This window comes from Urocitellus parryii, chromosome 6 (genome assembly GCF_045843805.1).
Source record: "Urocitellus parryii isolate mUroPar1 chromosome 6, mUroPar1.hap1, whole genome shotgun sequence".
Taxonomy (NCBI): domain Eukaryota; kingdom Metazoa; phylum Chordata; class Mammalia; order Rodentia; family Sciuridae; genus Urocitellus; species Urocitellus parryii.
The window spans coordinates 116,163,632-116,191,451 of record NC_135536.1 but is presented as its reverse complement, the minus strand read 5'-3'; the positions used below and the strand labels follow the sequence as shown (position 1 = coordinate 116,191,451).

At 40.2% G+C, this 27,820-nt stretch overlaps 1 protein-coding gene and 1 long non-coding RNA gene across 3 annotated transcripts in view; one reads left to right on the top strand and one right to left on the bottom strand.

Moving 5' to 3' along the window:
• The window catches only part of LOC113182028 (uncharacterized), a 111,320-nt gene extending 111,225 nt beyond the window's left edge, over positions 1 to 95 (bottom strand). The window contains exon 1 of the long non-coding RNA XR_003300663.2: positions 21 to 95. This is a non-coding gene — a long non-coding RNA (uncharacterized LOC113182028). The remainder of the gene's footprint in view (positions 1 to 20) is intronic.
• Positions 3 to 26,861, top strand: Adpgk (ADP dependent glucokinase). 2 transcript variants are annotated; one of them, XM_026387748.2, is made up of 7 exons: positions 3 to 280; positions 7,739 to 7,964; positions 11,285 to 11,347; positions 18,137 to 18,257; positions 21,536 to 21,732; positions 22,328 to 22,426; positions 25,383 to 26,861. In XM_026387748.2, exons 1-7 carry the CDS (start codon positions 48 to 50, stop codon positions 25,932 to 25,934), a joined length of 1,491 nt encoding a protein of 496 aa, XP_026243533.1. In that variant the 5' UTR covers positions 3 to 47; the 3' UTR covers positions 25,935 to 26,861. The 2 variants fall into 2 exon arrangements, with proteins under 2 accessions (XP_026243533.1, XP_026243532.1); XM_026387747.2 differs by having other exon boundaries at positions 25,380 to 26,861.
• The last annotated feature ends 959 nt before the right edge of the window (positions 26,862 to 27,820 follow it).

The window sequence follows — 27,820 nt, the reverse complement described above, 5'->3', positions numbered from 1 at the left end:
GGGCCAGGAACTGAGCCTACCGCTACTGCTGCAGCGCCAGGGTCCCCATGGCTCTGTGGCGGGGCTCTGCGTGTGCAGGCTTCCTGGCGCTGGCCGTGGGCTGCGTCTTCCTGCTGGAGCCGGAGCTGCCCGGTTCGGCGTTGCGCTCGCTCTGGAGCTCGTTGCGGCTGGGGCCCTCGCCCTTGCCCCCGGGATCTCTTTCCCCCGAGGGCCGGTTGGCGGCCGCCTGGGACGCTCTCATCGTGCAGCCAGCCCGGCGCTGGCGCCGCGTGGCTGTAGGGTGAGTGCCCGCAGGGCCTGGGTCTCTGGGCCTCTCTAGGAAGTGCGGGCGCTCAGTCCTCTGAGGTTCACTTTGGAGGTCGGGAGGCTACCGAGCTGTAAGATAAAGCCCGCGTGGAAACGGGTTTTCAGAAGTCCCCAGGAGGCGCCGGTGTCCGCGTTGCCCTCCTGGCAAAAGGTGTCGGATGTCTGGGTCTAGCCAATTTCGTCACCGCTGCAGGGATTCAGACTGGTTTTCACTCTGCTGGCCCCAGAGCCCTTCTTTTGTCCGGGTAGGACCAACCCTAATAGCCTTTTTGCACATCGCACTCAGCTTGTCACCTTCATGTTCAGGTGTCCATCGTTCCAACTTCCAGCTTCCTTGCTTTATGGGCGCCTGTTCTTTGGCAGCCAAAAATGTCTTACCAGTTTTGACGGCATTCTTCCTCTTGCTTCGAAAGAAGAATGTTCTCTGCCTTTATCGACTTTCTTTTGCCCTGTTTTCTGTTAATTAACGCTATCCAGTTTGGAGACCACCACTTCACTGAGATTCCCGATTTTCAAATTCAACTTCTTTTAGTCTATATCGTCAGCTTGCTGCAGCCTTCCACTCGTTTAACACGCCCTTCTAGAAACTCTTCTTCCCCAGACTTCAGTGACATTGCATATTTAAGATTCTCCCAAATCACAACGCCTCTTTTTTTGTACTCCTTTCAGGAATATAATTATTTCCCTTATGCTACCTTTAGTCCCTGTCTCAGTTTCACTTGACTTTTGCCATCAACTCAAAGATACCATACAAAAGCAGGCCTTCTGTCAAGTACCCTACTAGTTTATGTGAGTGCTGGGACCAGAAGGAGTAAGGTAGAACAAAGTTATCCTGAAAATGAAATAATTTATGTAGCTTATGTAGAGTGGTGTCAGCTTTTGAAAGTACTCAATTTCATATCAGCACATTTACTGGTTCTTAAAATGTGTTTCTTTTTACCTCTTTTGAGTTCAGGCTCTTTTCATCCACAAGTATCAGCCTCTTAACTGTCCTCCTTTCATGCATGTTCTGTCAACAGATACTTATCAACGATTTCAAGTCTGCTGGGTTCTGAGGATATGAGTATAACAAGGTCCCTTCCTCATTTGTTGAAAACTGATACATTCATTATTGTATTGATCTGCTTGGGCTGCTAGGACAAAATACCACAGGCTGGATGGCTTAAGCAGCAGAAATTCATTTTCTTGAAGTTGTGGAGCCTTATAGTCTAAAAGGTGTGGGTGTGGTTAGTTTGGGGCAAGTCTTTTCTTTGCAGCTTGCAGTTGGCTAGCTTCTCCCTGAGTCTTCACATGCATGGCCTTTCCTCTGTGTCTGCACTGCTGGTACTCTTTCTTTTATGTGGACATCAGTCTTATTGGATTAGGAACTCTCCTGTGTGACTCCATTTAACCTTAATTACTTCTTTGAAGGCCCTGTGTCCAAATACAGTCACACTGGTTAGGGCTTCAACTTATAAATTTGTGGTTGGGTAGAGGATACCATTGTCCATAACAATTGTGAAAAGTGCTTTGTTGAATTCGAGTGGTAAGAACAAAGTGTGTGCTGGGGGTATGGTTTAGTGTTAGAACTTGCCTACTTTGCTGGGATCTATCCCCAACACTGCCAGGAAAAAAAATAAATAAAATAAAAACAAAATAAGGTAGACCTATTGTCCCAAAGAAGGATTACTAATTCTTCCTAGGATAGAGTGTCAGAAAAAGCTCTAAGATGATCTTACATTTACTATTGCTGTATGATAAGTCACCCCAGAACTTAATTAGCTTAAACAACAACCATTTTATGATCTTTTATTATCTGAGATTTGGTGGGGCTCTACTGGGCAGTTCTTGCTTGGGGTCTTAGGCAGTTATAGTTGGATGGTAGCTGGAACTGGGTTCATCATAAAGATTGATCGTGGCTGAAACTTCCAGGGGGGTTTTATCGCCTATGTGTGGCTTTTCCCTAGCTGTTTAGTTTCTCACAGCAGGAAGACTGGATTAGGAGATGGAATGTGTTGGGAGGACCAGGCAGAATCCTTAAAGTATCTTATGATTTAACCTTCAAAGTCTGTAGGGTCAGTTTTTACCAGAGTTATGGTTCTACCTGGTTTTAAGGGAGGGGTGTCACCTAAATCATACCTTAATGGGAGGAATATCAATGTCGAGTTTTAAAACGAACATGTGGGTTGGGACATCTTGTTGGGACCATTATGAGAAATATATTCTACTACAGTGACTTGTGTAACAGCCTAGAAAAGAAATGAGACTTTTAAAATAAATAAGCAAAGGTGGGGGAACAAGTCCACCTAGGAAAGAGAACAAAATGTGAGAAAGCAATTTGGCAAGAATCTTTTGGTAAAGGAATAAGATGCTCAGAAGAAAAGTTTGGACCAAATTCCAACATGCCTTTTATGTGAGGGTACGTGATAAGGAGGCCATAAAGATTTATAAACAGGTAAATGACACTAGTTATTTATTGAAAATAATGGATGGGAATGTGAAAGGTGGATTTTGAGCAGCAGTTCATGTTTGGGGGGTTTTTGTTTGTTTGTTTTGGTATCAGAGATTGAACCCAGGGGCACTTGGTCACTGAGCCACATCCCCAGCCCTTTTTTGTATTTTAGTTAGAGACAGGATCTCACTGATTTGCTTAGTGCCTTGCTTTTGCTGAGGCTGGCTTTGAACTTGCAATCCTGTCTCAGCTTCTCAAGCTCTGGGATTATAGGCATGTACCACCGTGCCCAGCCTGCTTCACATTATTTTTATAAGTAACAAGTCCGTTAGGAACATTTCTGGTTACCCAAAGAGATTTTTAGCCTAAAGAGCGGATATGGGAGGGGTGGGTGGGAGTATATACAATACTTGAACCACAATCTCATTTTGGGTATATTCGACTTCTTGGGAGAATACACACCTATTCATGGGGTGTGTCTGTCTGTCTCTCTCTCTCTCTCTCTCTCTCTCTCTCTCTCTCTCTCTCTCTCTCATGCACATACTCAAAACAATTTAGTGTGATAGCCCTAAGAATGAATGTCTGGAGACCCTGGTTAAGAAGACATTGTAGGGTTTACGTGAGAGGATTAAGGAGTCTGACCATTGCTTAGGAATGGTGATAAAGAAAGGTAAGATTTGAGAAAGATGTGCATAACAGGCTGGATGTTTTAGAGTAAAGAAAAGCAGCCCCCAAAGACAGGTTTTTAGTTTTGGGTATCTCATAACAATCTTATGAGGTGGGCAGATACCAGTATTGTCATCTATTCATACAGATGAGTAAATAGGCTCGGACTCATTGATTACCCAAGACCACACAGCTATCAAGTGCAGAAGGTGTAATTTAAGCCCATTTCAGGTTTCATAGTCATGCCACATTGTTGTCATATTAAGAGATTTAGGAAAAAGGTGATTTGTGGGGGAAGTTAAGCTGAATTTCAGAGGAAGGGAAATGCACCTTGTGGGATTTCAAAGGAAGCTGCTCCATCAGCTGGTAAAAATGAAAGGCTGGAATTTAAGAATGCATGAAGGACCAGGGTTGCAAATTTTAGGATATTAGCTCTTGGGTTGAAGGCTATCACATCTTTGTGAGTCTTCCCCTGCTTCCAAATTGGACCCTGGTACCTATTTAACTTTGGGTAAAAGATAAAGCCCTCCTAACATTGATTCCCCTATAACTGTCCTTGCCCTGATCTGTCTTGCTCTTCTCCCTGATATGAATTCTCCATTCTAGCTAGATCTCATTCTTATTGTGTCCGAACACAAGGTTAATCCTTTCATCTAAAACTGCCTGCATATGCTCCCTACATGGATTTCAGTATCAGATAAATCTGGGTTTGAGTTTAGGCTTGTTCAGTTTGTAGCCTTTGGAATGTTGGTTAACTCCAACTTCACTTTTCTTAGCTGAAAGCAGTAATGGCCACCTGTCTCACAGAACATTGCAAATGGGTATATTCTATCTAAAAATGCCTGTCTAGCCCTTGGTACTTCATAAAGATTGGCTCCTTTCTCTTTGCAGAGGTACCATCCAGAATTCAGCCTAGGTACAATTGCCCAGACCTCTGTGATTTCTCTACAGTTCTGTATCTTATAGGTATTATAATTCTTATAATATCTGAGACACATGTTAAAACTAGAAGGAGCCTTAGAAAACATTTTACAGCGGATGAAACAGGATGGAGGTGACAGGAAACATCATTTTTTGAGGAATTCATAGCCTCAGAGGAAGAACTGTGTCCCCCTCACCCTGCCAGCAAAAAGTCTGTACTAGTCGCCTGGAAGCCAAGGCTTCCAGTGTGCCCTGCCTGGCCCTGCAACCTCTTGTTTCAACATTCGGCATCTTTGCCTTGTTTGTTTTTTTCCAGTTATTTCATCTGTTTTCTCCAAAACCACACTATAATATTTTTTTATACATTTCTTAAGTGTGAAATTCTGCCTTCGGGTCAAATGAGCATTGCTTTGTTTTCTGGTTCTGGTTAGCTCCTATCCCTCTATTTCCCCCTGATAATAAAGCAGCTTAGGAGATTTGTTTACATTGGGGATGCTGTTGAGGAAGTGCAGAGGAAGAACCTTGCTCTGGTCAAAGTATTATATAACAAGCATATGTAAAAATACTTAGTTTGGTATCTGGCCCATAGGAGATATTTAGTAATTTTTAAAAATTAATACAAGCTTTTTATAAAAGTTATCAAATGATGATTATAAGTAGGGGATAAAAAATGCTCCTCAGTAGTTATATATTTTTTTTGTAACTCAAAATCAGTTTTGTTGGTTTGTCTTGTTTTGCAAAATGCACTGAACTCTTCATTTTGCATTACTTTTGTAAACTTGACTTTCTCCACTCTTAGCTCTAAAAAGTCAAATTCTGGGGCTGAGGACATAGCTCAGTGGTAAGGCACTTGCCCAGCATGCTTATCAAACTGTGTTTAAGATCTCAGTGGAACTAGATAAGAAGGTGATGTGTTTATAGTTTTTGAAGTAATTATATTTCTAAATGTAAAACTTCCTTGTTTTTGAACTTCTGCTGTTCAGATTCAGGACCTAAATCCTTTTGGATACTTTGTTTTTTTAAGATAGGCCAGTTTGGAGGAACTAGTATCCCTGGCTATCCAAACACTTTCTGAAGCTCAGGATTGTACTGAAGTTGGAGAGCCAAGAGATACCTGCAGTCCTATTCATAGGCTCACTTTTAAACATCTAATGTTCATTTAGTGGAAGTAAAGGGCACCCTTTGTGGGATGGGAATGAGACCAGTTTGCAGGGTGTGTTTGGTTTATTTCATAGGCTATGAAAGACCTGCTGCATGCTTGTCCATGTGTTTTATGCACTGAAAGGCATAGTAACCCATTATTATACTCTTCCAGTTAAGTCATCTATATTTTTTATTTTTAAAAGAAAATTTGAGTATTTAAATGCTGTTTGATGGGCAAAAATCTTTTCAAAACATGGATCCATAGATAAAGAATTACTAAAAGGACCCTTAATATGAGGATTCAAGTCATTTTGTGTCAGGAGGAGGAATGTCTCTCTTCCTGCCCTTGTAAATCTTCAAAAGTGGTGTAAATAATGTCTAGCCCACATACAAGCCTTTTAAAGTTACATTGATCTAAAACTTACAAAAGTAATACATAGTTGTAAAAATGAGAAATGTTATCTAATTAAAAGTAAAATTATTCTCCTTTATCGTAATTGCCCAATTTCAGTTTGCTACCATTAATGATTTGGTGTGTTAGTTTATAGACTGAGAGATTTTTGAAGTGGACTAGAAGAGAACATAGCTATGTGTTCCATGCTAAAAATCCAGTTCTTTGGGCCTTCTTCATGAATGAGTTTAACTTTAGGTTTCAAAGCTGCATTAACTGAATATCAGCCACCCTTATCTCTAGGAGGTATCTTGGTCTGCTATGAGCTTGCTCTTAGAGTCTAGGAGCTGCTTGTGGCCACCAACCACACTAGCAAAAGGGACATTCCCAATAGGCAGAAGGAAGGATAGACGTAAATGGAAGTGACAGTTGGGGGCCTGGAAGACCTCATCTAGACACCTTAGTTATTTAGCCTTTCTCTTTAAAAGAGGGATGACCTTTAGCAAAGAAACACTGAAAATATATAAGCCAGGATTTTTTCATGCACACATAAAAGATGCCATGCCAGACAACCTTAGTATTTTATAATTTCCATACAACCTACCAGATGATGCACAAGTTTCTTGCCAGTCCTTTAAAGTTCATGGATAGGCTGGGCTTGGTGGTGCACGCTTATAATCCCAGTTACTTTGGAAGCTGAGGCAGGAGGATCCTAAGTCCAAGGGCAGCATGAGCAACTTAATAAGACCCTGTCTCAAAATAAAAAGGGCTGGGGATATAGCTCAGTGGTGGATTGCCCCTGGATTCAATAACCAGTACCACACACACACACACAAAGATTCATGGGTAAGTCTTGTAAACACCTGTCAAGTGATTAGTTGTTACAAGGTCACAAGTGTGCATCTTTTTAAAGCCCCACTCAGCTCTTCAAATGCAGGCTTTCAGCTGGGAGTATTTGGGCATTTAGGTATTGAATCTGTCTGGAGGAAAGTTGTCTGGAACTTAGAATTTTTTTTTTTTTTTTTTTTTTTTGTACCAGGGATTGAACCCAGGGGCACGCAACCACTGAGCCCCATCCCCAGTCCTATTTTGTATTTTATTTAGAGTCAGGGTATCACTGAGTTGCTCAGAGCCTCACCATTGCTGAGGCTGGCTTTGAACTCGAAATCCTCCTGTCTCAGCCTCCCAAGCTGCTGGGATTGATTATAGGTGTATGCCACCATACCTGACTGGTATTTAGCTTTTGACCAAAATATATTTTGCTTACTTTGCACTAAGCAGTGTTCCTAAACATTGGTTATTTAATCTTCACAGTAGCTCTCTGAGTTAACTATTCATATCATTGTCATTTTTTCAGATGAGAAAACTAAGACTCACAGAAATTAAAGTGACTTGCCCAAGACATAGTGTGAATCCTGTTTGGCTCTGCTAGTATTTCCTTAGAAATGCTACATTGTCATGATAGCTTTGTTCTGAAATGCTAAGCACTGTTTTCTCACTTTTTTTTTATATATATTTTTTATTTATTTATTTATTTTAGTTTTCGGTGGACACAACATCTTTGGTATGTGGTGCTGGGGATCGAACCCGGGCCGCACGCATGCCAGGCGAGCCACATCCCCAGCCCTCACTTTTTTAACTAGTATAAATTTTTGCCAAACTTTCAAAAAAGGTTCTGATCTGATCCCATTACATATATCCAGATAAAGTAATTTTCCTTCTGCCACATGTTGTTTGCTTTCCAGTTAAAGTAGCAGATCCACTTCAGCTCTTCCCTGTTTGAATACAGTTCTCTGAAACCTTTCTCTGCAGCTAAAAGCCAAGGTGCTTTTCCTGTGCTATGGCTGCTGCTTTTCACATGTCTCTCCTCCTTCTTGCAGAGTCAATGCATGTGTTGATGTCGTGCTCTCAGGCGTGAAGCTCTTGCAGGCACTTGGCCTGAGTCCTGGGAATGGGAGAGATCATGCAGTTCTGCATTCAAGGAATGATCTGGAAGAAGCCTTCGTCCACTTCATGGGGAAGGGAGCTGCTGCTGAGCGCTTCTTCAGTGACAAGGAAACCTTTCATGATGTTGCCCAAATAGCATCAGAGTTCCCAGGAGCCCAGGTCTGTTAGTTCACCAAGAGTAAATTAAAACAGGGTGGGAAAAGAAGCCTTTTTTCTTTTTTTGAGACGGAGAGAGGGAGGGAGAGAGAATTTTTTAATATTTATTTTTTAGTTTTTGGCGGGCACAACATCTTTATTTGTATGTGGTTCTGAGGGTCGAACCCAGCGCCACACACATGCCAGGTGAGCGCACTACCGCTTGAGCCATATCCCTAGCCCCAAAAAGAAGCCTTTTAAGCAACTTTTCCTCCAGTTTGCCTCATGACAGTGACCATTGGAAATCCAATTCTGCAGTTTTCCCTTTTTGTAAAATTGTATCTCATGTTTTATTATTAATTCTGTTTCTAGTCAGTTTAACTCAGTCAACATTAGTGATGCATATTTACTATAATTTTGGTTCTTGTTCATCATAAAGTTGCCTTTTTTATGTTATCTATGTTTAAAAGGAGGAAACATTGTCTATTAATTTGTTTTAGTTGTAATGCTTATTTTTGATAACTTGTAGTAATCTTAATGTGTCTGAGTCCTAAGCAGGAGAACAAGGCCAAACCCATAGAAAAGTAGACTAGCTTTTAACTGGGAAAAGGAGAGATGGGGCCCATACCTTTGTTCTGCTCATGCAGTGGGGTTTCTATGTTGTGTGTGTTGCTGGGGATCAAACCCAGGACCTCATGCATGCTACGCCACTAAGCCACAACCCCATCCCAAAAAGGAGTTTATCAACAGAACATGGATACTATTTTGTGGGGAAGACTGTCCTGTGACCGTAGTGGAATGTTTAGCATCCTTTCCAGCTCTTTTCCCAAGGGCTAAAAAGCATGTGTTTCCTTGGTTAGATACTCAGGAAGGGGAGTGAAGCAAAATGATCCCTGATTGAAAACCACTGGTCTAGATTGGTGGCTTTCAAATTTGAGTGTGCATCAGAATCACTTGGAGGAGCTATTGAACAGATTCCTAGCCTACTCCCAGAGTTCTGATTGAGTAGATATGGTATGGGAATGAAGAATTTACCTTTCCAGCAAGTTTCCTGGTTGATGCTATTGGTCTGATGACCTCATTTGAGAACCAGTAGTCTTTGGGTTGGAACAAGTCAGATGGATGGAACTTCAGTGGTCTTCGAGCTCACCTGGTGATCATAAAGCCCTGGAGTCTTAATGGTCCAGGCTGGGGTCGGGGTGAGGATCACATAGAGTAAGAGTACTGGGGCTGGAGACCCAAGTGTGGCTCTTTCCATCTCACCCAGTGTGCCTGCTGCTGTGTCCTCATTCCTCTTGAGGCTGAATTCTGGTTGTTTGAACATTTTCCACCCCAGCTAATTCTCCTCATCTGAGACCTTACTTCAACTGGGCATCCCAGACAGGGCCTGAATTCTAGCCAGGGAAGCTCTTAATGCTGTTTTTAATTGGTACCTTTCACAGGCAAACCTTTGTGATCACTGATGACTTGAGATTTAAAGATTTTTGTCCTTTGAAGCTGCCCATTTGAACATTAAAAATTGTCAGGGGTGTTAGCCAGCTGAGTTTCTAAAGGAAACAGTAAGTTGTTAAAATTTCTATGGTCATTTTGACAGCTTAGTTTAGTAGTGTCTGGTCTTTTAGAGAATCTTGATAGTTCCAATCTGATAAGTATACTGCTCAGAAATCTCTGTGATCATGGTATTTAAACCACTTCTGCTTTGACCCTACCATTTGTTTCATAACGAAAAAAAATCTACAGAAACTAATATCTTACTTTTTTGATGGTCTATTATTTCTTAACATTTTAAAACCTAAAATGTGTTACTTCTAACACCAATTTGGTGTCATTTGAAAATCCTTTAAACTGTAAGGTAGGTTGCCTGTCTTAAAATAAAAAAAAGGGCTGGGGATGTGTCTCAGTGGTTAAGCACCCTAGGATTCAATCCCTGGTACCAAAAAGAAAAAGAAAAATCTGGTATCCATTTTGCAGATATCTTAATAATTTCCCTCAATAATTTTTTTTTTAATTAAATAGCTTTGTTTATTTTTATGTGATGTTGAGGATCAAACCCAGTGCCTCACACATGCAAGGCAGGTGCTCTAACACTGAGCCACAGCCTCAGCCCATCCCCCAAGAACTTTTAGTAAATTCTGCTAGCCATCAAGGTCAAACTTAAGCGTGCATATCACAAAATTAATCTATGAAGAACTGTTAACATCCCACTTAAATCCAGAGATCAGTCAGCCCAAAGCGTGGGATGAGAGTGATGGCTAGCAGCTGGAGTTATTTAGTCTATGCCTCTGCATGGGCTAAAGGTTGTTAGCTCAGACAGAACTATTGATTAGGTTTCTTGACTTCAGAATTGAACAGCAGCCTTATTGCCTATTCATCAGGTTTCTAAGGTACATGGATCCATCCTTAGCAAAGTGGAACACCAGCCTTGAAGGATCTGCTCTCTGAAGCTGAAAGATGTATTAGAGGAAAATATTTTCCTGTGTTAGAGCCATTGCCTTTTAGAATTTACTCCCAGGGAACCATATATTCCCCAAGACATCAATGTGTTTGTTTCTTTCTCAAAATTTAGCAACAGACATTTACTGAGCACTTATGAAAAGATGGTCCCTGCCCTGAAGATGCTCTTCATGTGTCCAGATGATGATAACTAAAGTAGGCAAGGGCTGTAATATGGGTTCATATTAGAGGGGCAGGAAGTGGTCTGTAATCTTGTCTGGGGAAGATAGTTATGGAAGCTGAGATGTCACTGAGGAAGGGGTACAGAAAAGGCATCATAGAAGAGGCAGCAGCTGAGAAGGGGAGCTGAGAAGGGGAGGAACCTGCTAAAGGCCAGAGGTCAAGAGGAAGGCTGACTTGGAGAGTTGCAAGCAGATTGTGGAAGGGGCAGGCATGAGATGGAGACAGAAAAGAAAGCATGAGATTAAGTTAAATTTTAGGTGGGGGTGTAGCTCAGTGGTAGCACAAGTTTCCATATCCAGCACCATTAAAAAAAAAAAAAAAAAGTTGAATGATTCAGGAGGAAAGTGATGTATACTCATTTTAAAGGTTTACAAGACCTAGCCACACTGTGTTTTTTCTTTATCTGTGCTGATGGCCCAGAAGTTCAGTCAGATTTGATCTATAGTTACAGCAGTCACACTTTAATTTTCAGGTTACCATATTTATTTTCTTCACATTTTACTCATTGTCTATTTCTGTGTTTTTATTAACTTGTTTGTGTATTTGTTGTAAAGTCACCTCAAAATATTTGGGGAAAGATGTACTATGATTATTAACATTAAAAATTATTAAGCTTGGGTAACTAGTTGTGCTAAAATTCTACCTAATCACCTTGAATTATCTTTCAGCACTATGTAGGAGGAAATGCAGCTTTAATTGGACAGAAATTTGCAGCCAATTCAGATTTAAAGGTAGGTCAGATTTCCAGATTAAAATTTGTACCCTTCTGTTGTTTCAGTAATTTTAGGAGCAAGCATGTATATTTGTTCCTTGATTCAATTTAAGGATCACCTGCTTCTACACTAGACTGTGGACCTCTTGTTAGGATGCATACAGTATTAGTAGGAGTGTAGTAATAACTAATACTTTCTAAGTGTTTACCACGTGCCTGGCATTGTCTTCAGTGTTTTACATAGATTTGACTAATCCTTGCAACACCCCTTATAAAGCTAGTTGGTACTGTCATCCTTGCTTTCAACATAAGGAAGCTTGAGGCACAAAGACATTCACAGAGGGTAAATAATGGAACTAGTATCCAAACCAAGGCAATCTGACCCTGAGAGGCCATCAAGTAATGGTTATGAGCATGTGGGGATTATGGAAGTTATGAGAGAATGTACTTGGCTATGTTGATAAGCCTGAATCCAGATTGTCGAAAATTCATGCCACTAGATGAGGGTAGGTAGAAAAGTGTCTTCAAGTTTTGAACCATTTGCTATTAAGTAGAATTAAAAATGATTGCTATTTCAAAATAACATCTGAGTAAGAAGTTTACTGTGCTATGAGTGGAATAGTTTTGAGGAGGGGAAGCCAACTTGGAGATTGTTGCTGTCATACTACAAAACGATAAGGTTTGGATTAGAGCACCCAAAAGAGGAGAGACTTATTTATCACTGGAATCATGGTATGGCTAGACCATAAGTGGTAACAAGGAAGAGAGTAAATAAATGGACAGGTACAGGGTGATTGTGGCTGCTGACAGAGAAGGAAACAATGAACAGTGCTCTGGACTTGGGGAACCAACACAAAAATATAATTTTTCATTTCAGGGATGAAATGAAAAGCCAGAGAGAAAGTTAGTTAAATATGGCTAGATAATCAGCAGTGTTAGAGAAAAAAATCAATGTGTTTGTTTCTTTCTCAAAATTTAGCGACAGACATTTACTGAGCACTTATGAAAAGAGCCACACTGTATACCAGGAGACAAATATACTTTAGATTGAGAGAGTATATTAAAGTGTTAACATTTCTATTTTAATAAGAATTAAAATTCTGGGCTAGGGTTATGGCTCAGTGGTAGAGCGCTTGCCTAGCATGTGTGAGGCACTGTGTTCCATTCTCAGCACCACATATAAATAAATAAAGGTCCATCAACAACTAAAAATATATTTTAAAAAAAGGATTGAAGTTCTTATGAAATTTTACAGTGGAAAATATAGATTTTTATAGTCATTATCCTTATGATAGTAATAAACTTCTAAACAGAGATGATTAGAAATTCCAGGGTAAACTCTTGGGAACATTATCTGTTAACAGAAAAAGAAAAGTTCAGTCATAAGCTCTTTAGTGAGCCCAGGCCCTTCTCATCAGAATCTTGGGAGTTTTCATGGTTCCCCACAAGGCACCTTCCTGGTCCTGAGAAATAATTCTATCCTTTGGAAAGCTAACACACTGGACTGTTGTAGGCAAGTACAAGATTGACCTTTCAGTATTGACCTCTTCTGAAACCATTATTTGCTCTTGGTCTCTGGAGAAGTTGGACCTGGGGCTGGTCTTAGTGGAAGGCATTCCAAAAAAACAAGTCTGGCCTTGGTACGAGAAAAGATCTCTTACTCAGTCCTCACAACAGTATTATAATTTGAAAGATAAGAGGGAGGTCCAGAGAGACTAAGTAACATGTCCAAATTCAGCTAGTTAGGATTCAAATGCCACATTCTGCATGACATTACCACTCTAATTACTATTAGGCTAATAGTACAGTCTTCAAAGATAATTACCACTGCTCTCTCAAAGAGATTCAGTTTAACTTGGTGAAATGCTTCCCACCATGGACCTGGTGATCATCTGAGAACCATCAGAGATTAAGAGGTATTTTCCAGTGCTGATGATAATAGCTAATGCTTATATAATTCTCAGTATATTCCAGGTACATAGATATGAACTAATTTAATCCTCTCAATACCCTATAAAGAAAGCCCATTTATTATACTCCACTTGAGAGGAAAAATGAAGCATGGCCTTGAGAAGTTAAAACTGCTCAAGGTCATGTACCTAGTAATGGGTAGAGTGGAAATTCAAACCCAAGTAATCTAGTTGCAGAGTCCATACTCTGAATAGCCATGCTATAGTGTATCTCAGAAATAGACCCTGGCAAATATAGTAAAGGCAAATTTAGAAGAATGGCCAGATGCAGGAGTGAGGCAGTGCCTTTAAAAATATATTTGTGAGAGGTAGGGCTGTAGCTCAGTGGTAGAGCACTTGTCTAGCATGTGCATGGCTCCGAATTTGATCTGAGTAGATGTTGGATTTTTGTCAAATGCTGTTTTGGTTTTTGGTTGTTTGCTATGTGGTAATCACATTGGTTTTCCAATATTAAACCAACCTGGCATCCCTGGGATGAACCTTACTTGTTTCTGATGTATTAATTATCCTTTTTGTGTTTTGTTGAATTCAATTTACTAAAATTTTATTTAACATTTTAACAGTTTTTTAAAATTTTTTAGTTATTGATGGACACAATATCTTTATTTGTTTACTTATTTTTATGTAGTGCTGAGGATCAAACCCAGTGCCTCACATGCGTGAAGCAAGCACTCTGCCACTGAGCCACAACTCCAGCCCATATCTGTTTTCTTGAGGGATGCTGTCTGTATTTTTCTTATGTCTGTCTGGTTTTACTGTTGAGGTAATATTAGGCTTAAAGAATGAGTTGACAAGTATTTTCTTCCTCTTCAGTTTTTAAAAAGGTTTGTATAGAATTGGTATTAGGCCTTCTCTAAATGTTTGTAGGTTTTTCTAGGCCTATAGTCTTCAATGTGGGAAGGCTTTTGATAACAACTCTAATTTCTTTGTTTTGTTTTGTTTTTTAGCAGGTTACCGGGATTGGACTCAGGGGCACTTGACCACTGAGCCACATCCCCAGCCCTATGTTGTATTTTATTTAGAGACAGTCTCACTGAGTTGCTTAGCACCTCAATTTTGCTGAGGCTGACTTTGAACTTGTGATTCTCCTGCCTCAGCCTCCTGAGCCACTGAGATTACAAGCATGTACCACCATGCCCAGCTGATTTCTTTGATATAGAGAAATTCAGATTTTCTGTTTCTTGAGCAACCTTTGGTAGTTTGTGCCTTTCAAGGAATTATTCATTTTGTCCGTTTTGTTGAATTTATTGGCATAGTTAATCATAATATTCCCTTACCCCTTGAAGATCTGTAGAGACAGTCTATAATGATGCTCTTTCTAATATTGTTCATTTATGTCTTCATATTTTCCTAAGTGATTTGGCTAAAAGTTTATTGATTTTTATTGTTCTTTTTCAATGAATAATGAACTTTTGGATTTTTATGCATTCTTTTTTGTTTCATTGGGTTTTGTTTACTTTGAGTTTAACTAGCTTCTTTTTCTAGTTTCTTAAGGTACGAAGCTAAGGTCATTGATTTGAGACCTTTCTTGTTTTCTGATACAGGCCATTTAGTGCTATAAATTTCCTCTTTAGTACTGCTTTAAATGTGTCCCACAGATTTTATATGTTGTTTTTGTTTTCATTTCAAGATATTTTCAGTAATCCTTTGATTTCTTAAGATGTACTATTCTTGGACTAGTGGTGTAGTTTTCTAAATTATAAAGATTTTCCTGATATTGTTACTGATTTCTATTTTAGTTCTGATCTAGTCTGAAAATGTTTTCCATGACCTTTTAAATTTATTGAAACTTTTTAATGGCCCAGAATATGATCTCTCTTGGTGAAATTACATGTGTCTTTGAAAGTTTTTCAAGAGTATGTAGGGGTCTTTCTATTGTTGAGTAGAGGGTTCTGTAAATGTAACAACTAGGTCAAGTTGGTTATTGGTGATGTTCAAGCCTTGTGTGTCTTGTGTATATCATTACTGATTTTTCTGTCTATTTGATCTATCAGTTATTCAGAGAGGGGTATTGACGTATCCAACTACAATAGCAGATACGTATTTCTATTGGAAGTTTTATAATTTTTTTGGTTTGTGTATTTCAGAGCTCTTTTATTCAGTGCATAAATATTTAGGATTGTTAACATTCTTTTCATGAATTTATCCCTTTTCCTTACCAGGGATAAAGAAAATGATTTCATAATCTTTGTTCTGAATTCTATTTGATAAAATTGCCATCACAGCTTTTTTTTGGATTAATATTAGCATATCTTTTTCATCCATGGGCTTTTAACCTATTTGTATTTTTAAAGTGTACTCCTTGTGGATAAGCATATAGTTAGGGCTTGCTTTTTAATCATCTTTGGCAATCTCTGCCATTTAATTGGGATGCTTAAACTGTTTACATTTTTGTTTGGTGTTGGGAATTGAACCTAGGGCCTTATGCATGCTGGGCAAGCATTCCACCAGTGACCTATATCCCCAGCCCTAGACCATTTACATTTAGTGTGACATTATTCTTTATTTCTGTTTGTTCCGTTCTTTTATCTTCTCTCTTTCCTCTTTCTCCATAGTCTTTTTGAATTATTTTCTATATTTAATTTTATCTCTTCTGGACTTATTAGCTGTACATCTTATTTTAGTGGCTGCATTAGGGTTTATGGTGTACATCTATAGCTTATCACAGTATACTTTCAAGTGATATTACTGCTCCATTACACTATAAGAACTTCAGAATATCATACTTCCATTTCTCTACTCCAGTCTATGTACTATTCTCACAATGTATTTTACTTCTACAAATGTTACAAACTTCACTCTACATTATTAGTATTCTTTAAACAGATCTTTTAAAAAATAATAAGGAAATAATCTTATATGCTTATCCAGAGTTAGCATTTCTGGTGCTCTTCATTCCTTTAGTTAGATCCACGTTTCCATCTGGTATCATTTGTGTTCTGCCTGCAGAACTTCCTTTAACATTTCTTGTGGTGCAGGTCTGCCAGTAATGAATTCTTTCGGCTTTTATATATCCAGGAACTCTTTTATGGTATCATGCTGAGGAATTAGTGGAGTTTACTTGGATTATTTGGCTTTTTCATTTCTTAGGGATCATTGTGCTTTGCCTAATGTCCAAGCATTTTGAAAACCATTGTTTCTTATGTTTTGTCTGATTTTTAGTGTTCTAGGTAGGGGGGTAAATCTAGCCAAGAATCAGAAAGAAAATAGTGGCAGAGGCAAGAATTGTCAGATTTGGCATGTAATGTGCCCATGTCAAGGCAGAAAGGCAGGGGAGGTGTATTTTCACCAGAAGCTGGGATTTCTAATTACATACATGAAAATACCTCTGCACAAAGCAGTATACAAACAGGGAGCTACTTAGCAAGTTAAAATGCCTTTTGAAATTTCTGGATGGGGCATAATTTGAAACAATGTAGATGGTTCCTGGGGATTTTAATTTGCCCCCTCCACCCTCAGAATTCAATGGTTTTGAGCCTGTTATCCTGACCTTGAGGGCATGGCAGAAACAGCAACTTATTGGAACTGAGAGGTGGCAGCAGATGTGAAGTGGTTTCTAGAAGGAATAGCCAGGGGGAGGCCTATCTTGGAGTTGAAGAAAAAGGTATTGAGAAGTTGCAGAGTACCTCCTCCTAAACTTTCTAAATTGAGTTGCTCATTAATTCTCATATTTGAAAGGTTAAGTATGGTAGAGTGCTTTTTTGGGGGGGAGGGGGATGCTAAGGATTGAACCTAGGGCACTCTACCAGTGAGCTACGTGCCTAGTCCTTTTTTATTTTTAGACAGGGTCTTACTAAATTGCTAAGCTGGCCTCCAACTTGTGATCCTCCTGACTCGGCCTCCCAAGTAGCTGGGATTACAGGCATGCACCACTGTGCCCAGTTTCAGAAGTTCTTTTTCTGTACTGTGTAAAATTCAAATGATTGTTTTCATCTAGCAGTCTTTTCCCACCTTCCTTCCTTTCTTCTTTTTTTTTTCTTCTTCTTCTTTTTTAATTGTGATGCTGGGAATTAAACCCAGGACATTATTCATGCTAAAGCACTCTACCAATCAGCTATATCCCCAGCATCTGTCATATTTGAGCAAACAATATCCCATGTCTATTTGCCTACACAGGGTATGGATGTGAATTAAAAAGATAATGTAGGGGAATAGGGTGTATCTTGGTCTGCCTGGGCTGTCATAATAATAAAATACCATAAACTAGGTGTTTTTTTAAAAAAATTATTTTTGAACAGTTCTGGATACTGGAAAGTCTAAGATCAAAGTTGCAGCAAAGTTTTGTTTCTGTTAAGGGCTCTAAGATTCCTGGCTTGCAGAGGCTGCCTTGTCACTGTTTTTTGTTTTGTTTTGTTTTTCACATGGCCTTTTCTTGGTTAACACAGATCTCTTTTCCTTTTCTGATAAGGTCACCAGTCCTATCTGATTAGGACCTCACTCTTATGATCTCATTTAATCTTAATAACTCCTAAAAGTTCTATCTCCAAGTACCATTCCATTAGGGTTAGAGCTTCAACATCTGAATTCAGGGAGCACTCATTCAGTTCATAACAGGGAGTCTGGGCTGTAATAGTTGCATAGGCACCTGACAACTATGACTTTGGTCATTGGTCATTTTCTTGTTTCTGGGTACATTGTGGCATTAACTTCCAGAGGCTTATCCCCTGTTAAGAGCCTCCTGTGCTACATACCTCCAAACCAAGGACTTTTGGAATTGAATTAGATTCAGTATTTTGTTGAAATGAATAGAATTGGCCTGAATGTACCTAGTGGTTATTGTTCAGATTATTGGAAAAGAAACAGATCTGGTAGACTGACTTCACATTGCTTATCTCCAGGTTCTTCTTTGCGGTCCAGTTGGTCCAAAGCTACATGAACTTCTTGATGACAATGTATTTGTTCCACCAGAGTCATTGCAGGAAGTAGACGAATTCCACCTCATTTTGGAGTATCAAGCAGGTAAGGGAAGGGTATTAATGGTATAAGCTGTACATCTTTAGACTTGGCTTTGTGCCAGAAATTCATCTTTGTAAATTAGTAGGATCTTATTTGTGTCCCCATACCAAGTTTCTCAAGTCCATTGATCTGCAGAGCTGTTATCATTTGTTATCTCAGACTGATAGAATATTACATCATTAGAAGAATTCTCAAGTCTACAAACCAAATTGGTGTGAACCCAGTGGAAATCAGGCTGTAGGAAAGCAGGCATCTTAAGTAAAAGTGAAAATGTGTTAAACACACATTTGTGAAGCTTCCCTTTATTACTAAGAAAAGAGAAGGGCAGGTAATATTTCCTCAGCTCTGCTGAATCCTGCCCAGGACCCTTCTGGCCTGACTTACCCAAGCTGCTTAGATTAGTTCCAGGCCTCTGGCAAGCTTCCTTTGGAGTAATTTATTTTTTCCCTGAGGTGAGTGGGAGTGTTTTGTATTTAACCTCACATTATTTCTTACTATAAGATATTTCAGGGGACTGGATTGTGGCTTAGTGGTAGAGCGCTCACCTAGGAGGTGCAAGGCCCTGGGTTCCATCCTCAGCACCACATAAAAATAAATAAATAAAGGTATTGTGTCCAACTACAATTAAAAAATAAATATATTTTTTTAAAAAGATATTTCAGTGTTTATAAAGCCAAATCACCCCACAAGTAGATTTTTTGTGTTATAAAGACTAGAGATTTATTTTCTGCAAGAACCTTAAATACCTGGACATATTTTGAGTCTGTGTGTTCTTTGCTGTATCTTTTCCTGTACTCAGAACTCACTCAAGTTCTGATAAACACATTATTAATTCACATTAAAGATTCAAATATGCAAACAGCTAATTGGCTCCTTAGAGGAGTAGTTAACACTCTTCAGTGAACTGCTTCCAAATCACACAATTAAGAGAACCTCACCTACTAGAGTAATGATCTATAATGTAAGATAGGAAAAAATAGTGCTTGTTGACAATTATACCTTTCTCCAAGTATGAAAAAGAACTGTTGTTTGCTTCTGGTTCCCTTTTGGGTGCTTATTAGAATCAGTTGAAATTGAGCAAGGGCAGGATCTGAAAATCAGGGCAGAATGTTGCAGGAGGTACTTCATACCTAATGATGCCCAAGGAGTTTTTCTCCGTTTTAGTTTTCCCAAATAAGAGTGACAATTTTGCTGGGCGCAGTGGCACACACCTGTAATCCCAGTGACTCAGGAGGCTGAGGGAGGAGGATTGCAAGTTCAAAGCCAGCCTCAGCAACAGTGAGGTGCTAAGCAACTCGGTGAGACCCTGTCTCTAAATAAAATACAAAATAGGACTGGGGATGTGGCTCAGTGGCCAAGTGCCCCTGAGCTCAATCCCTGGTTTCCCCCGCCCCCAAACAGAAGTGACATTTTTCACTCTTCAGTGACAATGACTATTGACTGGAAGGTGCTGCTACCACCAGTCCAGGTTAGTCTCTCTTCCATTTCTGTTGGTGCCCACAGCATGAACTAGGCACCTTTGCAGTTCCTGGTTTCTATTGATTCCTGTGGTGACTACATAATGGAGAGACTAGGATCTTCAAACTGGACTTTGCTGTTATGTTTGATAGCTCTGCCTCTTGTGGAGGTAAGGAGATAGCTTGTCTCAAAACAAGATTGGTTCATCTTTTCTTCCCTCTTGCCTGACTTCCTTATTTTTCTTTGTACAAAGTAGTGCACTTCTGTGAAATTTTGTGCTGAGTTACATTTTCATAAGCCCCAGGAGGGAACATAATCTGGTGGTTGCAGCCCTTGGGTCAGCTTTCTTAACTCCATCCCCAGCTTCTCTCTAACCTGGACAAGTAAATTCTGAGAGGATTTGCAAACTTTTTTTTTTTTTTTTTTTCTTTTTTCTGTCCTCCTAGACAGCTCCACAGCAGCTCATTTTCAGGGCTGGGAATCCAGTGAGCCAGAGTGGTCAAAGGGCAGGATGGTAAATTGAGAGAAGAGATTGCTTATAGAAATTGCTTATAGTTCTGTGAGAAAAGAAGGGCACTAAGTATTATTACTGACTGTTCCAATCTGTCTGCTTCTTGGGCTACTTCATCAGTCCTGTGTCCTATGGAAACAATAAGCATCTCCATATTTCTCTTTGTCCATACCTGTTTATTTTTGCCTCTGTCATTCCCTGAAGAAATCAGTTTCTTTTGAATGCTGTGTGGCTCTTTTGTCCTAGGCTAGGTTAGGCTGTGTTCCCAGCAGTGTCACTGTTCAAGGGCAGGGTAGTATCTTGCTATATGGAAAGTATCAGTGTAATGTATTTTCCCCATTGTACAGAGTCTTGTTAATTTGGGAAATCTTGGATTTGGAGTTAATACCTATATTTTTTGCTGCTGTGGTCCATTAGGTCATCAATCTATTTTCTTAATTCACTTTTTTTTTTTTTTTTGCTAATTCATTCATATGGCTACATACCAGGTTCAATGTGAGGTAGTAGGAAAATGAGGTAGAAGACTACACAGGCCCTACCCTCAGCTCACAGTTTACCTTAGAAGATGGACACTTGAACAATTAGTTCAAATCATGTGCCAAGTCCTATAATACAATAGTGTTGCCTCTGGTAAGGAGGTTATTGAATCTGCTTAAGTAGGGGCAAGTCTTTCCTGACTCACATTTAGGGAGAAAGTAGCACTTGAATGTGGCCTTGAGCAGTCATTACTCCAAAGCAGCTCCTGCCCAAGTGGCGGAACAGCCAGATATTCTCACTCTTTGGATCAAGTGCCCAGAAACCACAAGAGAGCAGCAGAGAGTAGGAGGCACAGTCAGCTTGGCTCTTAGATTCCAACTAAGTGGAAGGTCCTAGAGCATTGCTGTGAGGTAGAATGTACTTTGGGAATGGCAACCAGTCCTATCTGCAGGAGTATGCCTAGTGTGATGGCATTTGGAAGTCATGCACAGTATAACTGCGTCCAGTGTTTGGGAGCTCAGGAGACAGCAGAGCTTTCCTAGAATTCCAGGGGAGCTAATGACCTTGAGAAAGGTAACCTCTTGAAAAAGGCATAAGAGACTCACACTGTTGCTGTTTTTTTGCTGATTTGGGTTTAGGTTGTTGGTTTGTTTCTTTACCAATTTACCAGCATGAATGTGGCACCAAGCTGACCTTCGACCATTATTATTGGGACCCACTCAGCCAGCAGTTAGCCTGCTCAGAGCCAGGGCTCCAGGGAGACAGCTGCAAGTGCCTCCACAGCTAGGAGACTGAAAGCCTCTTCCTTTTCTTTCCATTGACTGGGCTTTTCTAGGGGAGGAGTGGGGCCATTTTAAAGCTCCCCATGCCAACCGGTTCATCTTCTCTCACGACCTCTCCAACGGGGCCATGAATATGCTGGAGGTGTTTGTGTCTAGCCTGGAAGAGTTCCAGCCTGACCTGGTGGTCCTCTCTGGATTGCACATGATGGAGGGACAAAGCAAGGAGCTGCAGAGGAAGAGACTTTTGGAGGTAACAGCACTGTTACAGAATCTCACAGACCCCAGCTAGGTTTTTTTGTTTTGTTTTGTTTTTTTCCTTCCAGGTTCCTTTCTCTCTCTGCCTCTGTACTTGTGCTGCCTTGCCTTGGCTCATGCTCTCCCAAGGACATACCTTAGAAGCAGCTAGAGTAGGACAGACAAGTCAGATAATCTTCTTGCCTGAGCCTCTGCATCCTGTGCTAAACTGAGTGTGGCTACAAGCTGCAGGGTTTGTAGTTATGTCCTTTATGTTATCTGTGTCATCTCACTTCATATCACCTGTGCTGCAGTTCCTGTAGATCTGAATGGCAGTTGAAGCCAACCACCTAGTTTAGATCCTAGGAATAGGCTGGCAGCATGAACAATAAGGAGTTCTTTGGCCTCTGATTCTATAAGCCTGATGGCTCTCTGCAGAATGCAGTTCTCTGTTGGAAAAAATATCTTTTGTCCAGTTGCTTGTAGCTGTCAGAGGATACAAAGAAGGCAGGTGCCAGGGGCATCCAGACTGCTCAGGACCTCATCTTTTCTTCCCTCTTGCCTGACTTCCTTTTATTTCTAATGGCAGTGTTGTTCTCTTCTCTTTCCAGGTTGTAACTTCCATTTCTGACATCCCGACGGGTGTTCCAGTTCACCTAGAGCTGGCCAGTATGACCAACAGGGAGCTCATGAACAGCATTGTGCATCAGGTAACCAACCACCTATGGGCAACCCATGTGTCCTCCTTTAGCCCTGGCCTCATTGGGCCTTGCAGAGAAGCTCCTTTGTCCAGTGGGAATGGGTGTTTGGGCTCAGGGACTGTCTCACTGAGATGTGGGTGTTGTGTCATTCAGAACTAGAAGACCCAAATAAGGATTCAGGACTGTCTTAGGACAAGATTTCCTAGTAAGTTAGAAATATGGCGGTGTGAGCCAGGTGGGGTGATGCATATCTGTAATCCCAACAAATTGAGGCCGAGGCAGGAGGATTGCAAGTTCAAGGCTAGCCTCACCAACCTGGTGAGACCTTGTCTCAATATTTAAAAAAAAAAAAAAAAAAAGACTAACTCAGTGATAAAGTTCAGTCGAGAGGGAAGGAGATATGGTGATGTAAATTGATGGGCCTGTGAGTCCTATTGCTTCTCTGGAAGTGAATGGTTTTTGCAGAACTCAAAACATGAAAAACTGAAAGCCCAACTCAGCTGATTTTACTTAAACTTTTAAGAAGCACCAAAAAAGGAAACTGGTGAACCTGACCTCCTCACCACCAGACATGTAGGAATTTATCTCCTGCTTCTGGATAGCAACAGTGGTTAGCATAAATGCGAGTGAGCAAGGCATAAGAATGCAAGCTTTGCCATTCACTAGCTCTGTGAGTTCAGATTACTTAACTCTTCGTTTTATTGTTATTTAACCTGTTAATTGGTAATGTGTTGTTCAAAAACCGAAAAGTATTAAAAGATACACAGTGAAGTCTCATTCTGGTTCTCCCCTTCCTCCATCTGTCTACCCTTTGTAATTTCCTTATTAGCTTTATCTGTATCTCCTGAGTTATAATGTATGATACAGGAATATATTATTTCTATGTTTTATATAAAAATATAAATTTTTTTGTCCTATTTTACTCAAAAAAATAACACAACATACTGAACACACTGCTCTGCCCTTTGCTTTTTTTCCCACTGGAAAATCTTGGAGATCTTTACTGTGTTGTTACTTGGAGAGCACCTCAGTCTTTTCACAGTGATGTGGTGAAAGTGAGTGTGGGGTGCTTCTCAGTTTGTTTGACCTGTACCTTCTTGTGGACATTCTGGATGGTGACTGTCCTTCCCTTTTACATAGTAGGATGCTGCAGTAAATAATCTTGTACATTGTTTTATTTTGCCTGTGAGCAAGTATATGCATTTGATAAATTCTCAGAAGTGGAATTGCTGGATTGAAGCCTAAGAAAGCATTTAGAGGTTTGAGATTGCCTTCCATGGGAATTACACTTTATGTCCCACTAGCAATGTTTAGAATATGTGACTCTGTGGTACTTAGCTTTTGCACACACAGCAAATATTCTGTGTGAATATTTTCCTTATATTCTTGCCACTGGAATGGGATTAAAAATTAGCATTTATATCAGTCTGGCAGTTGAAAAATAGTGTCAGTGTAGGGTTTGTTTTTGTTGTTTGCAGTGCTGGGGATCAAACTTGGGCTTCAGAGCTGAGCTACACTTCTAGCCCTTTTCTAAAAAATTACTTCTTTAGAAAAAAAAACTTTTAAAATTTTACTTATTTTTGGTACTGGAGATTGAATCCAAAGGTGTTTCATCATGAGCTACATCCCCCAGTCCTTTTTATTTTATTATTTTCTGAGACAGGGTCTTACTAAATTGCCAAGGCTGGCCTCAAACTTGCAATCCTCTTGCTTCAGCCTCTAGAGTTGCTGGGATTATAGGCATGCCCCACTATACCCAGCAAAACAGTCTTTTATTTTTCTGGACTGTTTTTAGGTTCACAGCAAAATTGACAGGGCTCCCATATGCCCTTTGAGCCCCTTACAAGCACAGCATCCCCCACAATCAGCACCCCTCACCAAAGGGTACATTTGTTATAATCAGTGAACCTACAATGATACATTATCATCACTCAGAGTCCATAATTTACAACTGAGTTTATTCTTGGTGTTTTTCAGTATAGTTTTTACTTGTATTTCTTTTTGAGGAGGAATATTTTTTCACTTTTAAAAAAAGCTTTTTTTTTTTTTTGTCCTCCCTCTGAAAGTCTCCTTAACCCTTCCTAGCCTTGGTTTGTAAATTGAAGGCAGTGCCTTCTTCCATCCAAGGGTTACAGTAAGAATTGGATGAAGAGAGAGAACTCTTCAGAGCTCAAAACATGCAGAAAATGAAAAGCCATTGGCTTTCATCCTTCTTAGCACAGAACATGCAGGAAATGAAAGCCATTGGCTTTCAACAACAAAGGTATAAGGCCATTATTATTTTATGGGCATGCACACACATACATGTACATACTCAAGGACTCATGTCTCCTGCAGAAACCTTTACCTGTTTCTAACAAAAGAAGTGCTAAGGAAGACAGTGAGGTAGACATAGTGGTTCCCCACAAGACAGAAAATGGGCTCAGTGGCTCCTGTTTCCCTTTCCACATGTTGTTATTAAATGAAGACTATTTTCCTCTCACCTGCTTAAGTAGTTTAGCTCTAACGTGAAACAATATTCTTGCTTCTTGGTGTTATTTCCACAGAGCCATTATGATCTTGACTATACATTGTTCAGGTCTTCTCCATTTTCCTGGCATAATGCCTGCTGACACTCAGGACTTGGCCAAGAGCCATATCCTGGCAGTGATAAGAGTGGCTGTTGCATGTACACAGGCAAAAGTTAGGCACCAAGGAAGGAAATACAAAATAGGTACACCTCCACCCTTTCTAAATGGTACATAATAAAAGACTAGGTTTGGTAACTTTGCAGTTTTTCCCAAGTGATCTTGAAGGTGGAGGTGGATAGAGATGAAATGGTTGAAATGATGAGTTCAGTCACAGGAAGGCCTGATAAGAAAGATGCCTGCCTGCCTTCTCTGTCATTTAGTCATTGGCTGCGTCCTAAGATTCAGGAGCTCGGTTATACCCCCAGAAAGAGACCTGTCATTGTTTTTGTTAGCAGGTCTTTTCTGCAGTGACTTCTCTTGGGCTGAATGAACAGGAGCTGTTATTTCTCAGCCAGTCAGCATCTGGACCACATGCTTCTCTCTCCTCCTGGAATGGTGTTCCTGATGTGGGCATGGTCAGTGATATCCTCTTCTGGATCTTGAAAGAACATGGGCGGACTAACAGCAGAGCCTCGGACCTTACCAGGATCCATTTCCATACGCTGGTCTACCACATCCTGGCAACTGTGGATGGACACTGGGCCAACCAGCTTGCAGCCGTGGCAGCAGGAGCTCGTGTGGCTGGGATACAGGCCTGTGCCACCAAAACCATAGACACCAGCCGAGTGTCTCTGAGGGCACCCCAAGAGTTCATGACTTCCCATTCAGAGGCAGGCTCCAGAATTACATTAAACCCAAACAAGCCAGTAGTAGAATGGCACAGGGAGGGGATATCCTTTTATTTCACACCAGTGTTGGTATGTAAAGACCCTATTCGAACTGTGGGCCTTGGAGATGCCATTTCAGCCGAAGGACTTTTCTATTCAGAAGTACATCCTCATTTTTAGGAAGATTGTAGCTAATTATAGGAAGAAAGTGGTTTGGAAAACAAGATTCAGGGTGTCAGAACCATTTTTAGATCTAATTGGGAAGATAGCCAAAGAAACAACAGCAGATTAAACTGTACAGATACATTCCAGCCTGTTGGCGATTACATAAAAACATTTCAGGTTTTAATCAAAACTTAGCTATCTACTAACGAGACTGGATTTTTGTTTTTTGTGTTGTGAGTTACAGGGGTTAAAAAAAAAAACCTCAATTCTAAAACCCCAATTTATGCAGTGTTGTCAAGTATTTTTTAAGCCAGAGTTAACTCTCAAGAGCATGTCAGCCAGAGAAAGTCTTTCTCTCCTTGCTTACTAGAGGACTGCTTCATTACTCACCACCGTGGGCTCTGGTAAAGCCCGATGTGAGATTCTTGGGTCTCTCAGCTTACCACTTGCAGCAGAATCAAGACTTCCATTCAGTGTTACAGCGACAGTATTTAATGAGCATATCTTCTCAGTCTCCTGTTCTCAAACTTAGATCAGAGCCACGGGTAAAGACAAGACAGTCCCACCTTGGAGCCTTGGTAAGCCTTTGAGCCATTCATTCTCTTGTTTGGAACCCTTGGTGGCATTGTGAGCTGAAGGACTGTGCCTTCCTGCCTTGGCTCCCTGTATTGTAGACTGGCTGATCAAAGGCTCCTGTGGCTTGGGCATTGCCTCCTCATTGCCCAGCTCTGGATATGCTTCCTGCAACAGAAGACTAATATTTGTTCTTTCTGAGCCTTGAAGGAATTTGCTTTTACAACTGGAATTTGCTTCCATCTCTTATGTATAAAAGATCATGTATGTCTTATGTTTTCATTGACACATTCATTAAAGAGTTTGACCTCGTAAGAGCGCCAGGATCATGAATAAATTTGTCATGTTATATATTTATTTTTTTATAAACCAGGACCTCTGTGTGCTTTTAAAAATATTAAAAACAATTTACATTTCAGGAATCCTGTCTGTAATTGATTTCATTTCCACCTTACTCTGGACTGGTCTTATGGCTTACATGTTACTCTGCTCATGTTTGTATTTTGTCCGTCTCTCACACTGAACCTGTACTGTAGACCTGTTCTGTTTAAAGACAGAAGCTAGAGTATGAAGTAGCCAAGTCAAAGTTGAGTTGGAGCATAGCAGTTGCTAAGCATGGTGAACTTTGGTTTGTTGGAAGGATGTAAGGGACACAGAAGATGGCAGCAGGCCTGCCTAGTACAGGGTCATGATCTCACCAGGCCATAGCAGCAGCTTCTTGAATCTCAAAAGCTACCTCAGGCGTTTCATATATGATCTTCCCTCCCTGCTTTGGGTAAGAAGAAAATGCTTGATTACTCATTTTCAAAGAAAATTTGAACCTAGAGAATTATACAACTTGCAAGTGAAAGTAAGTAGCTCATTAAAGAAATCTTATCCTTTTGTGCCTCTAGGCTCAGTTAAAACAATCACCAACTTTCTGGCCAGTTTTTAAGTGAGAAGACATTTCTCTGTTTCCCAAGAATTAGAATAATTCATCATTTCTAAACCTTTTAAGCCTAAAAAGACTATTAGTAATACTAAAGTGTTCTCCATGATTTTTTTTCTGTGTAAGCTGTCTGCTCAGACCCTTCCCTGAATATATATTCTCAAAAAGTTCTCCAATTTTTATTGGTAATGTCAGTAAAAATTAGTTAGAAGTGTGATCGGCCTATACTGTAAAAATGTTTTTTCCCACTCCCTGTAACAGGTGCTAGGAATTGAACCCAGGGCGTCACACATTAGGCATTCTTCTACTGATCTGCACTCCTGTCCCCTAGAGTACTATTTTTCAAGTGATGCGTTTGGAACTATTTGAAGTTACTAAATCAATTTGGTGGTAATCAGCA